This window comes from Ascidiella aspersa, chromosome 3 (assembly GCF_963924565.1).
Source record: "Ascidiella aspersa chromosome 3, kaAscAspe10.2, whole genome shotgun sequence".
Lineage (NCBI taxonomy): Eukaryota > Metazoa > Chordata > Ascidiacea > Phlebobranchia > Ascidiidae > Ascidiella > Ascidiella aspersa.
This window is the reverse complement of record NC_139449.1, coordinates 33,330,058-33,347,237: the sequence shown is the minus strand read 5'-3', so window position 1 is coordinate 33,347,237 and position 17,180 is coordinate 33,330,058. Positions and strand designations below refer to the sequence as shown.

The 17,180-nt window shown below is 38.5% G+C and overlaps 1 protein-coding gene across 1 annotated transcript in view; it reads right to left on the bottom strand.

Annotated features, from left to right (window-relative positions):
* Nucleotides 1-17,180, bottom strand: part of LOC146162592 (ephrin-A4-like) — a 28,378-nt gene that overhangs the window by 6,532 nt on the left and 4,666 nt on the right. Inside the window, exons 2-3 of the mRNA XM_083384743.1 lie at nucleotides 9,968-10,116; nucleotides 6,907-7,032 (exon numbers count right to left, since the gene is read on the bottom strand). Of these exons, the coding sequence (XP_083240869.1) occupies nucleotides 6,907-7,032; nucleotides 9,968-10,116 (275 nt within the window). The remainder of the gene's footprint in view (nucleotides 1-6,906; nucleotides 7,033-9,967; nucleotides 10,117-17,180) is intronic.

Here is a 17,180-nt window from a genome sequence, read left to right as displayed (position 1 = left end):
ACAACAGATATCTTGTTTTTGACACTAGTTATACAAAAAAGCCACGCGATAATTTGCGGAAGTCCAGTCAAATATTTAATAAAACTTACAGTTTTCCACGAAAATAACACAAATTTAGCGTTTTTCGTAAACTATAATGATCTGTCATTTTGTTGAAACAATGACCACACATACCCAGCTATATTATTATAACAAATCGCCTGTCCTCTGTTAATCGTGCATCATAGCAAAAGCTTTTAAATTGCGTGAATCCTAAAACGGAGATATTTTGAAGGAACGTGCGGCGGTGAGACCCTGGTTCAAAAACGAACCCTTTGACTCAGTAACTTAAGACACGATCGAACGCCATACGAACACTTAATGTCTACGCTTTGTAAATGTGTGTGGAAAACCAACTCGCGTTTATCAAGAAATATTTTAATTTAATATTTCAAAATTTTTTTTTAATTCTTTTCTCTAAACGTGTCAATATCGAAAATATATATTTTTTGAACTCAATCAAAACTCACAGTCAAGGCAATAAAGCATACGAGGGAAACACAAACCTTTTAAAGGTATAAAGTCATTTTACATTTCACCCCTTTTAAAATTTCTATATTCACGCCAAAGCGGTCTTCAAATATTTAGGGTTCCGCTCAGGGGGGCAGAAAACGGAAATGATGAACGTCTAGCGCAGACCGCTCAGTATAGGTTTGGGAACCGCAAACAAGCACGGAAAACAGACGCTTTAGGGTGGCAGTATTTCTATTGTTCCTAATGTAGCTTCCTGGTGGCCCACTTCACCGGTTACGAATCTTTAGTCACGTGGAAATTATGATTTCCGTGTCAATATATTGTTGAAATTATGTATGAACCGAACAATGATGACGTAAACGCTTGAAGCGTTGTTCTTGTACCACTACCACTATCCAGGGATTCTTAAACTGACGTCCACGGACCCTTTGGGGTCGGTGAACTAATTTTCGCGGGTCCTTAAGGCCAAATTGAAATATTAGTGCACATTTTTAGCACTGAATGTATTTAGACTCTATTTTACTTAAAACATACTTCTGAATGTCAATTTGTATTGTGACGTCAATTTATAAAAACAATCTGCAAATTTATGAAGTCTGTTTGATTGTGACGTCAATTTATAACGTCATTTTGGACAAAGCGAAGCAAAAATAAACTTGTGGGGTCCGCGGTGAAAAAAGTTTAAGAACCCCTGCACTATACGGTTGGTTTTCGTATCAAAGCATTAAACACTTGTTCCTAATCGATATTTTCAAAACCCGGTTTGCCTTGAATATGTGTATTAACCTTCAGTATGTCGAATACAATATGTTCATGGAGTGTAACGGTTTGGTAGCGTTAGAGTTATACTCTATAAAGAATCATTTAAGGCCTTTTTAAGTGAAATGGACACACAAGGATAGGGCTGATAAATAAATTGTTGAGTTGCATTATGCATGTCGAAAACACGGGTAATTAGTGTAGACCCACAGTCCCCTGAGAACATTTTATATGTACTGTCCAATTAAGTGGTCGATTAAACTTTGTCAATGCGCTAGTTTTAATAGCGAAATAGCGGAAATGCTTTCTCGGACATCATGAATCGAGGTTAAATAAACGCATATCTTCTCCACACATAATACCGCCGTTTCGTAAGATTTAAAGACGAGTTAAGGTTATCCAAACTTAAGCTCAATTTTAACGATCAACTCTACTTGATTTTTAATCAAAACTTTATCAATTTCTTTCGTTTCCTATTTAAATCATTTTAAACAATTTGTAACTTCCTTTGTAAAAAAAGAACAGCCACTAAGTGCGTTGGAACAAGCACGGATCCTGTAACAAACTATGTCAACATTATTCGTCATGCGTAAAAAGCTCGCTCAATCAACGTCCGCTTTTAAATTTCGCGGGGTTGTATCCAACGAAAAAAACACCCCCTGAGCATCAAGATAAATCACATTACGTCGCGTCTCGTCGCTTAAGCGATTAATCACGATAAAAAGGCGACAGAGTCGAGCTGGTTTACTAAGGGGTTTTGCAGCTAAACAGGCCAAGCGCTGAGGGATGGACTGTGGTGGGAGCGAAAGCTGTGTTTCGGCCTGTCAGGGAGCATTAACGCCAGTCCCAGCTTCAAACGGCGGAATGCCGGTAGAAAGCGAAACCGTCAAATTGCGCGCAAATCTCTGGCGTGTCTTTTTGGAGGAAAACATGCCAGCGACTGTCTTACGCAGGAGTCATAAGCGCAAATGTCGAGCGGTGAAGACGTGAACACTTGTAATCCTAAAATTTGGAATTTGAAGCTTGCCGAAATAGGTGAAAATTTCTGCACTGGAAATTTAAGCAAGGCAACTCCATAAAAGTTAGGCAAACTGGGAAACATCTAGCCTGCGATGCTATCTCAACTTACGAATCCCATCACAACCTCTGTTAAAAGGCTACATTATCCCTGCAAAGTGCTGGAAATACTATTATTACGTCGTACAGTGGTTCCTAATCTCAACGGGTAGATTGACAGTTTTTCTGGGGTAATTATGGCAATGCAAAAATTTTGTCTATCCTTCGGTACACTTTCGGCGCGGATCTGTAATGCAGCTCTGCACGACCTTTTTCGATTGACAATTTATTATCAATTATCCATCCTTCGAATTAAATTCTTACTGTGAAATTAAATTATAAGATCACTCGAGTGCTGCATTTTATGAAATGAGTGCAAGTTAAGTCTTTTTTATTTTTATTTTTAAATAGGGGTAATTTAAAACCGTCACAGACACTAAAAAAGGCTTATAGTTTAAATTGAGTATTTCGAGACCTTAAATTCACATTACCAACCTATAAAATCGATTCAACAAAACGATGCCGAGTCTTCCACTAGGTATTTGTAATTATTTTTGTCATAAATTATTAATTTGCAGCGCTAACTGAACCGGGAACATATCGTTTAGTTACAACCTAATGGCCAGGTACTTGTTTTCAATTCCTGCTTGGTTAAATAATACGTTTTACAAAAGGAAAAATTTACCAGACATAATAACTGAAATCGTGATGATGTGAGGGATAATGAAAACACGAAAATATATAAAAACTAAGAATTTATTTACATTTTTCCCAAGACGCAAGTTATTAAGCTTCCCGGAAACACATTTAAGCCAAAAACACAATAAAGCTTAGTTTGTACAGTCTCAGTTACTAATCCTCTATAGGGTTTCTATAAATGCCCCACGAACCCAGCGTCATGTGACCAATGCCATGCGAGATCGTTATCTGTCCTTGACCTGACCACTCAAGGTCATGGGATTGGCAAACTTTAAACTCTCTTATTTGTTGAAATGGGGGTCAATTGATACCTTTATTTTTTCTCAATATATTCGAATAAGGTATTATTTTCGCCTTTCGTTTGGTATGATAATTTCAAAATGCCGAAATTTCTAGGTTATTATGGATAATATAAACATGCTAAATGATAAAAGATTATAAATCTGTTCTTAAGTTTTCACACTGTATTTCAAAGTACACTAAAGCTTTGATGATTACAGCTTAAAAAGGTACAAAACAGTAATTTTATTTCGCTTTATAAAAAGTTTGGTTATGTATGTTCTGAAAAACAACCGCTACCTTTGGTTATATAATTAGGACAATTCATAATACCTAATTATACGGACATAATGAATACCAGGATTAATGTAGTCAATTCCACATGCCTCAAAAACATGTCTCGCATCTTATATTGAAACGTTTTTCCCAGGAAGTTTAAAATTACGCCAGCGACGGCTAAATGACGTCACAAACCGAAATTAGTGACGTGATAACCGGGGGGTAAGCTAAAAGTTAAAGCTCTTTCGTGCAAGTGCGTAACAGTGCGTCCGGCTGGCCGCCTGAGCAATCGATGTAAAATGACCGGTCCAGGTGATTTTACGCACGAGTGAACATCGATTAGCTGACCAAACACTGGACTCTGAAGTGCTTGAAAGGGTTAAATTTAAAAGCTAAACATCATTCCGTCTAGCCATAAGGACTACGGTTGGGTATGATTTGTTTTCGAATCCGGTAGGTTTTGTTCGAACGTTTGCGAATGGACGTCGTGTGATGTATTGTGTCAATAGAGACGGGGCTGTATTTGTTCAAAGCTCACTATTCTTTGAGTCCGAAAAAACTCCGCTTAACCTAATTTACTACTGTTAACTCAAGAAACAGAATATAAAATAGTTTTGCACAATTAAATTTGTCACTTTTCGCATAAAGCTTACTGGCAACTTATTGGTACTAATGTTAAACTCAAAGAGCAGGATATAGCACAGTTTTGCACGATAAAATCTGTCACTTTATGTTTAAAGCTTCATTTGTTTTGAGTCAAAAAGATTCTGCTTAACCTAAATTTACGACAGCTAGCTCGAGGAGCGGAAAATAACATAGGTATTGGACCATGGAATGTCCGTCATTCACTAGATAAATTCAAGTTTAAAAATTACATACACTCGAAGACGTTGTCATTTGGTTTGGTACCAAGCTTTGGGTATTTTTTTATGTTTGTGGCAGTACATCATAGGTAAATTTGGTGTTTTATCTTTCGAATAGGACCCCTTTTCGTATCTGCATACATAACGTATTAGTTTTAATACAAAAAGTATTAAAAGCAAGCGACTTTGATTTTCACGCCCTGTTTCGAGCAGTTCTTTTTTAACTTGGCATATTATTTGACCGCATTCTAGGCAGTTGACATTTCCACCCTCGAAACCATTTTCGTGCCGATTTTTGCCAACGATCGAAAACATTTTCAGTTTAAAATTGGGTCTCTCTGACCGAATAATGCACTTCGTCGGCACCGTTCCATGGAGCACTTTAGCACGCGCTCAAAAGACAACGCTAAGCCGTAACACGACCTTAAGTAAATAGGCCAAAGGCGTACACACTCAATCATGATTAAAACAGAACTTTCGGGTCTTTGGCGAGCGTATGCCGGCGGTAAAAGGGTAGATGTGGTAAAAAGGCAGGGGAGGGGGGTTAATCTCTTAATTTACACGTGATAGGTTAATTGTGGCGTCTGTAGACTCCAAGGGGTCACGTCTATATAAGGTTTCCACACGATACGGGTTACATCAATTCTAGCAGCAGTTAAACAAGAATTCAGTGGAAGGTAATCATTTTTTTTTTTCAAACACTTTAAACAAATGTTGGGTTTACTCAGGTTACAAAATTTTGGGTTAAATGTAAGAAAATTGATGTTTAACTGCCTAACAACGACCTTATGTTCAAGTGTCTATATAAGATATTTATACAACATGGATTAAATCAATTCCTAAATGCTTTTTTTAAGCCAGTACCACAAGTATTGAGCTGACCTAGCTTGCTAGAATGGGTTTCAAACCACTTTAAATTCAAAACACAATGTTAAAAATGGCTATGGTGATGAATTCATGTAGCTAGATTCACGAATTGTTCAACTAAACGGGCTACATCAATTCCCTTTCAGTTAAGTGAAACAAGGACAAATTGGCAGAACTGTTTTTCCAAACCAATGATAAGTGCTGAGTTTATCCAACTTTCAAGAATGAGTTTAAATGAAGAAAAACGATATATAGCTGCCCATTATCGTACTGCATAAAGCCAATATAATCCAGGTAACCAGGAGATAACGGAATATCTTACTGTTTTTCCATGTGGCAAATAGAAAAACTCTAGGTAAACGTGTTTTAGCGATCAAATAGGTCACTGGTGTTTAAGGATAGACACTGGTGTATAGTCTAAAATCCAACGGTGTACAACTCAAACCCTTGAGGTCAAAAAGCACATTCATTATTTTAGCACGGTGTCGCAAGAAAACCCATACCAAGACCCTCTGCACACCTTTAAAGGAAATCAATCCAAACAACATGTCAACTCAAGTACGGGGTGCTATCTAGTTTAAACACATTAATCAAGGAAAGCGCACTTCTAACTTGGACGCGCGACGAGGTCTTGGACGCAATGCGACGGATTTAACGGTTGTTTTGACCTGATGAAGTGCATTGCGCGAAAGGCATATTTACGATCAATTAACAAAGTGTCAAAGTAAATGGGGTGACCCGCGACAGTCGAAAACATTATGGAATACCATTGGATGTGCAAAAGTCCGTGAAGCATTGACTGAATTGAAACGAAATTTTATTAGGTCGGTAATACACATATTTTTGCGGATTACACTATGAGATTCGCTCAATAAACAAAAAGTATTAAATCCGATTAAAATGTAATAAATTGTAAATAAAATACAAACCACCTCGAACAAAACAAAAAATATGCTTAAACCGTATCTTTTTGAAAATATTTCTTGAAGAGAAAAGCTAATTGATATTTAGAATGAATCAAATCACTGGCTTTCCATCAGGCCTGCTTAGTGCTTACAAAGACATGCCAACAACGTAATCCACTACAATATTTTATTGTACGTTTTACACTAAAATGAACTCTTTATGGAGTTGCGTTCATTTATTTTCTTTGTCATTTTGACTGAGCAACATAACTTATTTGACTATAACACATTTAGTGCAGTTTGCAATGTTTACAAGAACGCCAGTATGCGGCCCGCAATATTGTGTTGTTGCAGCCCTTGCTTACACCTTTTAGACAGGCCTGCTTTACAGTTAGACAGGCCTGCTTCGCACTAAAAATTAAAAAAACGGGTTTTTATCCTTGATAGAGATATCCTTTATCAAAAAATATTTCTAGTTATATAACTTAGCGTTTTTGGTCTCTCCATTTGGTATGGTTGATACCTATTACATTGATAAGAAATGAGAGTTCTGCAATCATATTCGATCTGATATAATCGTACATACCTTTACTACACATAGTAGCCTGAAAGCAGGCACAAAGTGTTAAAAGTTGGCCTTATACCAAAGCATAATAAAAATTGCAAGCTTCTCACAGCAAACTCACATATGTAGTAGTAGCTCTCTCCGGGCTGATACACGAATCCGTAGGGAGTGGGGCTTCTACGTTGAAACTTGGTCGTAAGCTTGGTCTCCTGCTCGGGGAAACGACAGTCCAGAATGCGTTGCTTTTCTGCGAGGCGGGAAAACAAAGGTTTGAATTTCAAGGTTGTACTTTGTACGCGATAATATGTTTGGGCGACGGGATTTGGGAAATACAGTCGTGGTACATATAAAGGCGTATAGTTTACATGAGATCTCACGAATTAATTAGAATGAGGGAAACTGACTCGGAAGATTGGGCCCTAATATTACGATTTGAACTTTTATAAGCAATACCAGTTATTGTATTGTATGCTATTAGTTCAGTCACAATTTACAATACAATAAAAGCCACATATCTTTACTTAGTGGGAAACGTGGCGACCTTAACACACAAAACTAGCAGCAACCACATGGAAGCGTTTGCGTCTTTTGTGTTTCCTCAGAAAATTGTTTCTAAGATGCAAATTGCTGAGCAGGAAAACCCAGTATGTTTAGGGGAGTAAAATGGTCGCAAGTAGGCGAAGGATTTATCCACGTGCCCTTTCGTTTTTCAGTGGGAAACGGCGCGACCCTAACACACAATCACACACTCACATGAAAATTTGGCGTCTTTTCGTGTCTTCTTACAATCGCGTGGCATCAAGTTACAACGATTTACATACATCTGATCAGTTTACCAGAGAGGCCTAATCGACACGAGACAATCAGCAAAGGGGATCGAGGCCGCCTTAAACGCAAACTGAATACCTCTAATCGTCAACGCCAATCAACAGACTTAGGCTAAAAACAGCGGCGGTTATCCAACCTATAACGAAAGACGACCGGTTCAGCAAAACCTGTTTAGACGAACAACAAAGGTAGCCGAGCACTGAAATATCTTCGACCCAAATCCGACATGTCGAGGGTATTAGGCGGCGTCGTGTTTCCACTGAAAAGATGGCTTACCGTGGATATTGGCCTCGCTGCTGTCACGAATGCGAGAAGCCTAATCTTACGACAAGCGCGTGCAATGGCTTCCGAAAGGTTCCGGTCAGCGCGATATTGGATACTCGAATTAGACCGGTGGTTCGATAGCTGGGTTCCGTTAGGAATTTTAAGGATTACGCGCAACATATTCTGAGTTAACTGATTAAATCAATAATATTACCTATAGAGCACTGCCTTCTCACTAAGTGTTAATAAATTATAAATCATTTAAAAACTTGTAAACTGTGAGCAGAGTAGGAGGTAGGTATAATACCCTTTTTTTTATTACATAAAAACGGTGCACCAGATATAGAGTTAGATGTTACAAGGCGAAATAGGCAAGCACGCAAACTGAAATTTGGACATTATTTAAACCTTTGCGCTAAACAAACGTTATTTTGCTATTTGTTTATTCCGAAAAGCGAATATTTTTAATATTCTGTTTGTTCTTACCGTTTTGTACGGCGTATAACATGCTTGGCCAGAGTTATATTAGCGACTATTGTTAGCTGGAAACAAATTATTTGCGCCCGTTTCTTTGTTGCTAGAAATTCTTGGCGCTTAAAAACTTTTTGTCAAAAACATTCTTTGAAATACTGAAAAAAAAGTAAAGTTGGTTTCGCCTGGATAAATTAAATTGTGCCTAAAAGCGTTTTGTTTTTCGGTCTCATGCTCGCGATATGAAGATTCCGATAAAGCGGTTCGATCAGACGACGATAAAGCATACTCGTGACCTTTTATTCTGCCAAAAAGCTTCTCCCGATTTAGTTCCGCTTCTATATAAGGCCTGTTCGGCCGGGACCCGCAAAGCCAAGTATTTTCCGCGGCGTTTTAAAGACGCCTGGCCCGCGTAGCGATCGGCGATTGTACCCTGACAGGTGAGTTAATGGGTGCAAAGGGGTGTGGGGTTACATAACTAGCGCCGGGGACGATTTAGGGCTTGATATCGCGAGATTCGGCGTTCTTGAGTTACACAGCAAGGCGCAATCGCTTTAGCTAACAGCAGCGATTTTTTCGTGGGATATATCAGTTGGGTTTTAATGTCAATTGCTTAACGCGACTTTGAACACAACTGAGCCAAAGTTGTTTAGGTTTTGGAAATGTATAACCTTCTTTTACCACCAACTTCACTATCCATTTACTTAAAAGAACTTGTTCGGAACCAACGACCAGTTAGACCAGCAAGATTTATAGCCAACACCAAATTTAACAACGATATTAAAAACCAATAAGGGTAATAATTGTAAAACACAATGAGGGTAACAAACTACTTCAAAACAGATACTTGTAGTTAACAAAAAAGTGATTTTACAATAATATCTGCTACTCGAATGAATAAAATACTGTGAAAAAATTACCAGCTTGATTTTACTGAGCGATCAAATCAGCCAAACCAGTGGTTATCAACTGGGGCAACACTCCAGGGTGCCATTTTAACGCTTAAGGGTGCCGGGAGATATTTTAAATTTTTTAGGATTCCAATTTTTGCTCTATCGGTAAGCTTCTTAATACATTTTTTTTGGACATTAAAAGTGCCAAAAACTAAAAAAATAAGTTTGATCAACCTTGTCGCACGGTTATGTACTGTTTCAAACTCGTTAAAGGAGAGATATAAACCATATTTCCATGAGAGCCATATCGGTATGGGTTGGCAAAAAATACTAAATTGAGCAGTGCCGTTTATTTTGTTCTCATTTAAAGGACCAGAACATGCTATGCACCAAAAATGAAAAGTTTGCGCAACTTTGATTACGGAGTTCCGTTGAAACAATAGGGCCTTTTGGATAATAAGAGGTTCCTTTGAACGGGATAACTGCCTCGAAAAACAAATAGGATTCGCGCGAAGCGCCGAAAATTTTGCTATTAGGTGTGTTAAAAAAAGGAAAAATAAAGTTAAGAAAGCGGTCGTGGCCGCGTGGAGTTTTATTTGAGATCAAATAATAGCTTAAATATTTCGGCAAGCAAGATTCGTTCATCAGAAGAGACATATATGGCTTGCGAGCCATAGGTTTCCGCCCCTGCCCTAGTTTGTCAAGTAAGGCGTTGTTTTAACTTACTCGTGACGTGACAGCGTCGAAATTGTTCCCTCGTGACGTTGTAGAGTTGGATGAAACGCTCGTGGTTGGCTCCGGTGGCCTTGTGTGGACACAGCACGTCCATCCAGTCGTCCACCTCAACCTCGAGGTGGTACTCTCCACTTAGAAGCCTGTAACGAGATAAGTTAGTTTAAGTTGATTGAATGTACGATGTGTTACTTTACAATCAGAAACCTGTAACGTTATAAGTTGGTTAACATTGGTGGATGATATTAATTATTAAGTGGTACTCTCTAACCAAGAGCCTGTAACGCTATAAGTTGATTTAAGTTGATTGAATGTATGATGTGGTACGTTTTACTTAGAAGCCTGTTACGCTATAAATTCGTTTAAGTTGATTGAATGTATGAGGTTGAGTTGCCCACATCCTAAAACAGATCATTCTGACTAAAAAAAACTCCACACAACAACAGGTGAATGGGCCTAGAAGCATACAAAGCAATTCCTTTGACTATTTTAGGTAAGTTCTTGTTTGTTCATGCGCACTTTGGAGTAATCATAGGAAAGTACTTTCTCAAGATTGGGGATGCGGATAAAAAAGGCAAGTTTTGGTAAACGCACTGACAGCTTGTGGCATACTAAAAGCGGCAAAGTGGGAGGCCCAGACGTAAATTGAAGATATTCCGTTACACGTTATTGCCATTCACGTCTGTCGCCGAGACATTAATGTGGCCGTGTGTAGAGTAGAAGCTCGTGCTTTTCCCAACTTTGGCCGACCAAAACGTAAAAAGGCGCCACACGTAAAAACAGCAAAGGCCAGAGATGAAAACGAAGGATATCCAGTTACAAGTTTATTGGAAATCGTCCGTCTGCGGCTTTTTAATGGAACTCTGCGCTCGCGAATTTTGCGCTATTTCGGTATCGCCCAAAGCTCCCAAATCGAAAAAAAGATAAATTTGTCAGCGCCCCTAGTGATCCGGATCGGCACGCCGCAACATCAGCAAGGTCACGGGCCCAAGGTCAAGTGCCCAGGCACGGTTACAGGCTTAAAACAACCGCAGGCGCCTTGGAAACCAGTAAACTAATTGGGAACGAGATTCATAATATTCGCGAAAGTCTTTTTCATTTAAGTAAGTGTAAATAGGAAGCCTATATCCCAATGGCGACAGCTTTGTTGAATACAAAATAGAATTATCTTAAAGCGAAGTTTAACAAAACGGTTACGAAATACCTTAATTAGGTTTTAACGAAGTCTAAACCTATTTTCAAAATAGTTTGCGCCAAAGCTGCTGTAAAATGAAATAAATTCTTTATTTAGAAATATTGCCAACATAGGCTATAGTTAGAGTTTAATTGAGTTACTGTAGTTAATAGCATAAGCTTTTAACTCCATATATGTAAAATTCCGGATATTTTAACATGACCAACCTTAATAAAATGCTTGGTGCAAATTGTTAAAAAAACGCTACCGACAAAACGGTCGAATCCCAAACACTATTGCAAATATTTGTTCTTTACGTTGATTTTGTGACGTAAAATCGTTAAAGTGTGTAGGTGACAACAGTAGCCTTGTAAGTATTTTGTCGCATTAGGGATCCTATGAGTAAAAGGCTGTTAGCTAATAGCGGAACACAAAAAATAGCTACAGCAGTTTAAGAACTGAAGCCAAACAATTAACTCGTTAAAAATGATTTGCTTTCAAAATTCGGATAACATCTTTTAAAGCAGGCTTACTTAAGCACTGTTAATCTTCTTTCGAATTTACGTTCAAGTTTTACGCCGAATTCGCACGAAAAATCCACTCAAGTCTTCAACTCGTAGAGAGCTGAAGATTTCGCGATAAGAATGCAGAATCAACACAGACAAACCCGTGTCAGTCAGGAGTACCACTGACCCGAGGTAAACCCGGTGACCCGTAATAACCCCGCACAATCGACATGCAAACCTCCCCGTGTTTTCATCGGCGACCTTTTACTCTGGCGTTAATTAGACGGGGCTCCTATCGCCCAAAATGTTATCTTGCAGCGTTTTGACAAGGGGACTGTTTTTCTGCTTTCATCTCAAAATACCCCTGGATATTAGGGTTGGGCAATGTTGTTCAAGAAACAGATGGTTAAATTTTCGCTAGTTAGCCTGTATTTTTCGTGAAATTAAGCGAAAAGCTCACTGAAAAACCAAAATCTTTACCCCACGATAATTGTCTACAATTTATACAACGTTGGAAACTAGGTAGGCAGCCAGGGCCCCCCAAAAGGGGTCAGTTTATAGGGATCAGGAGTTTCAAAGGGACCAAAGGGATAAAAACAACACTGAGAGGCAAACTACTTTTTCAAACAATAATTTTAAAATAATTTTCACGCTCATTTAAACGTTTTTAACGTTTTTAATTAGTTCGGTAAAACGAAACAATGCGTTACCCCGAAACAGAACTTGAAAACGGTATTTTGGGGTACAACCACCCACGGGTCCCCACTGTTTGCGCCCTCGATAAAATGCCCCCGTTTCTCGCTCCCCTAAATTAGCGGTCGAGACAAATCGGCAAAGGAGTCAGGTTTGTTTTTTTCGGGGCGCCGAATTCCACTAACGCCAAGGCTGTCGCCAACTTCAAAGCTTTCGAAGCTTTCGTAAACGCGAGGCGGTTTTACGTCAATGAAGAATGGGGATATCGTAAAACTTGGCACCGGTGGGAAATAAAGGGGGAGGTTTTAAGGGTAGTCGCAAGCTTTTTAACTACTTTGCGAGTTTAAAATGCTGTGTTTGTCAAGTGCAAATAAGTCTATGTGAAACAGGTAGAACAATGTTTTAAAGTCGAAATCAAGTTTTAGAGCTGAAATGCTCACGTTAGTCTCGCCAAGGTTAGGAATATGTAGATAAATTGTGTCATAATGGGTCAATCTTTCGTATAAAACGGCGCATGGCGGTATCAATTTGCTAGTGGATGTAATATGGAGAAAAGCTTGTTGCCCACATTTAAACAAAACACTACGCCTCATCAAAAGAGAATCGCTTTACAAAGCAACTGTACAAACTGTATGGGAACGTACATTCCAGACAAATTCACATTTCGTGTAGTTATTTTCTTCACTTTACGATCACCCTGGCACGCACAGGGGAAGTTTGAACAGAACCGCAGCTATTCGCCGGGTCGTCGTAACAGTTGCGTCACAAAGGCCACACGCGACAACGTCACAATGCCTATTTGGCGATGGCGTCAAAGTCACGTTTGTTTTGGAAACGCTCAGTTAAGCATGTCGGGGGCTACACGGCGCTAAATAAACTTGCGACAAGAAAATGGCAAACTCGTCCAGAAGGAAATTGGCCCCAAAACAATCGTAGGAAAACAGCAAAAACGAATCGCGGGACACGTACACTAACGGAAAGGACATGACCAAGGCTGGAAGAATACGACCATGAAAAGTCCCGAAGCCTACTGTTTTATATGTGTTTGTTTATCATGAAGTAAATTATGAGGGGTACTTCATTCGACATGTCAGTTTTGCGTTTTGTACGGATTTGTCTGAAAACGGGAGTTGCCACGAATAACTGCTTTTATATTAAATGTTTTCGCTAATACCGAATGACAAGTAAGTTAAACTGAACCAAAATGTTAAAAAATAAAGTGTAAAGTGCGTTAAGCTATTTTTGCATTGTGCCAAGCTATAAAAACCGCACAGCAATTATTTCCAACATCCTAGAGCGATTGTTTTAAAAAACAATTCTTAACCTAGAGATTGGATTCTATCAGATAAAAAACGCATAAAGTTATTTCCACACTTTAAATACATAGCAAAATCGCTTTTAAACAACCGTCTAAATTTCTAAAAGAAATACTAGTTTAAATACCGTGTTCCAATTTTGATCCCCGACTCAATAATAACAAATTTTATTAAAACGGAATGGTCGCCGAAAAATTCCTTGAATTTGACGAAAAGCAATTGTTCCGCATTAAGGCACAGACACAAGCGGCCTTTTCGAGCTTCTGGTTTGTTTATGTATGCAAGAGCGTTGCGAGAAAAGAGCGACTGTTGTTTACAGAAGGCCCGAAGCTGTTTAAATTCCTTTGTAGCGCTGCGCCTTTTGAGGGACAAGTTGTTCTAAAAACCTCGCTCTTTCAATTCACTGCAAAGCAAATTACAGGGCCCTAGTGGTAACAAAAATCCCTCGTAATTCCCTGCAAAATAAATTACAGGGCCACTGCGGTAAGTCGAGTTGTCACAGCGGCCCTCTTAATTCCCTGCAGCCCAAATCAAAGGGCAAGTGGCATGGTGCTGTATGTTTACGTATAAGACGCTTAAGAGTCGTTCATCTTTCTGTTTACAGACAAGTTTAAGCGTCAGCCGCTTGACCCGCCGCTTTTCAAACAGGAGCTAAATCGTTTGAAGACCTCTGTATCGAGTTTTCTTTTGTAACCCTTTGAAATTCGAGAGCGGAGTTAAAGACACATTTAAGTCCTTTAACTAAAAAACTCCAAAACCCTCTGATCAGACAAAGACGGGGGAGCCATGGACTTGGCAATGCAAACGACGATTTGCGAGTTTTGTGCTGCTTTATAAAATGTGTTTATAGTTGTTTTTTTTATTATCTGGAAAAACGCAAACGACATACTTGTGGAGTAATTAACAAAACGTCATTTGCCAACTTTTCATTTATAACGAATCATCAAAAACGCATCAAAACATTAGGTTCGTTTACCAACCCTTGAAACTTATTTAATCACAAAAAGCATGGGTGTAACCACGCTTCTGGTGTTAAAACTTTGAGGGTTACCGGGTATTAATATATTTCAAAATAAAAAAAAAACGCTGACGAGTATAAGTCATAACCTTGTGAGGTGTTTTAAATGGTCGTCAAAATTGCCAGTTTTTTGTATCGCAATTAATAAAATTAATCTCGAAAACAACACACGGCTTTGCGTTACCAAAAACTGGGGCCTTAGAAACCCAATTGTGTGATCCAAATATTGTAAAACTTAGTGATAAAAAGTGATCAGCTTGCGCAATATGTATCATCGTTCATGTACAAAATTAGCACAAACAGCGCATGAAAAAACACAAAAACAAGCGGTTGATTCACCAACTTTTCAAGCACACTTCAGTAAAAAAAAAACGCAAGAATCTTCAGTAGTCGGGAGCCTAAAAGCCAACGAACTCAACAACCCGACAAAAACAACAGATTAACGTGTTTTCCCAGTACAGCGCCGACAGCAGCAGAAGCAAGATCAAGCGATCAAAAGCGCATTAGTGACGTCACGATTTCTGACGTCATCGCAGCTCGCCGAGGTCGGAGTGTGTTGACGTTTTGAGCCGTCGACCGAAATAGCATCGTAAAATTCCGAAAACCGATGGGATTTGACAAAAGAGGATTTGAGCTACTTTTTCGCCACGGCGGAGGGACACCATATGAGGAGGTGCGCGATTGTGGCGGATGAACACTTGTAGTAGCGATGTTTTGATTTTCTTGTTACTTTTTTCGTGCCCGGAGTGTGGACAGGTCGTACAGGTTTATTTACATTCTTTTCTGAACGCTTTTTTATGATTTGTTTACGTTGGACTTATTCCTTGAAACCTAATCTCTCTTATAAACGGTTTTTTGGTTCGTCTGGCATATTTTTTGGAAATTTTTGGACAAAATAATTTCATATATTTCAAAGCATCTTGCTCTTTCAAACGAGATTACAACAAAAACGATTAATAAAAAAAATTTAGGAAAGTAAAATTACGACTATATCAGGTGGTATAGTCGTAAAACATATTTTCCATAATTGCAAACCGACATTACCGTAACTATTATTTATCACAAAAGCTAGGCCGTACATCAGTACCTTGGCGTTATATATCGGCATTAAACGCCCCTCTGAATAAATATATATATATAAAAATATAACTCAAAATAGATATTTATGTGACGTCATTACACAGAACAAAAGTAATACTTTATGCCATTTCTTGATTCAAAGTATGTTTTATCTATTAGGTAAGAACTTGAATCCTAAAAGATACCTTGATATTTCCATATTAAAAAAAACGTTACCACACAACGTTATCTAAAAAGCTGACAAAGGTCTGAAGCGTTTCGGATCACAGGTGCTTGAGGCTTATTGCCTCTTGTGCGGTTTGGGATAAAACGATAAAAAGCCTTGAAACGAACGAGAAAGTGCCTCGGTTATTACGCCCGGAGTGAAATCAACGGCTCTTCAGTTCTTTAGTCTCGCCCGATGCGCACCACTAGTCTTGCCTTGGCCGCTGAACGACAAGTTTTTACAAGTTGGAACCAAAATCGCGCCTTTATTCAAAATGAGGTTTAACTCTTTGGCGAGTGGAGAACATCAGTTTTAAACCCAAATCGCGTTTGAATCGTTGACCGTTGAAAATCAACTTGGTTTAATCACGTAATACAATGGTCCCAACAATTTTTTTTCACGGTCTCGTTAGAACAAATTATCAAGCTTACGGAACTTTAATGATTGTTTTAAAACTTAACAACTATCATATAACATAATTCTGCGACACAGGTCGATAATAACAAATACTAACGAACTTCAAAGGCAATAATGCATATTATGTAATCAACTAAAATAAAAAATCCTCATTCCTAAAGCGTAACATTTATCAGCTGTAATCTCATATTAAAAAATTCTGTTAATTTTTAGTGAACTCGCGAATCCCCGGCAAGATTTCTTTAGCTGTAAAAAAATTAAAACAATTCATCTTGCATTAACATTTGTCTCAAAAAAAGAATAAAGAGTGACACAGTTGAAAACAAAAAACTTGTTCGATTTCTTGGGAGATAAAAAAATGGACCAGACGCCGAATAAAAATACCTCGAGCCAAAATAGGTAATTTTGGGGCTACAACGGAATTATACGCAAATTTGTAAGCCGCAAGCTTTACACGAGTGTTTCCATTGTAAACCCAATAAGTGTGTTCTAAATAAACTCCGAACGCTGTTACAGGTCTCATGGCTCGAAAAAGGCCTGTATCTTTAACAGATGAATCGTAACTTCAACATGGACAAGGCGGGTAAAATTTAGTTTGTCTTAAGAGGCGTATATAAGCAGATTTCAGCAAAATGAAAACGATTATGTTATTGGCGAATGCGTGACTATACGGTGTTTTAGGGTTCATGTTTTTCAAGGAAGGCCTTAAAATGCATTATGACATGGTTCATTTTAACTCGTTCAATACCTAAAAGTAGCAAACTCGAAAGCGTTTTGCCTGCGTAGCTTTGAAAACCA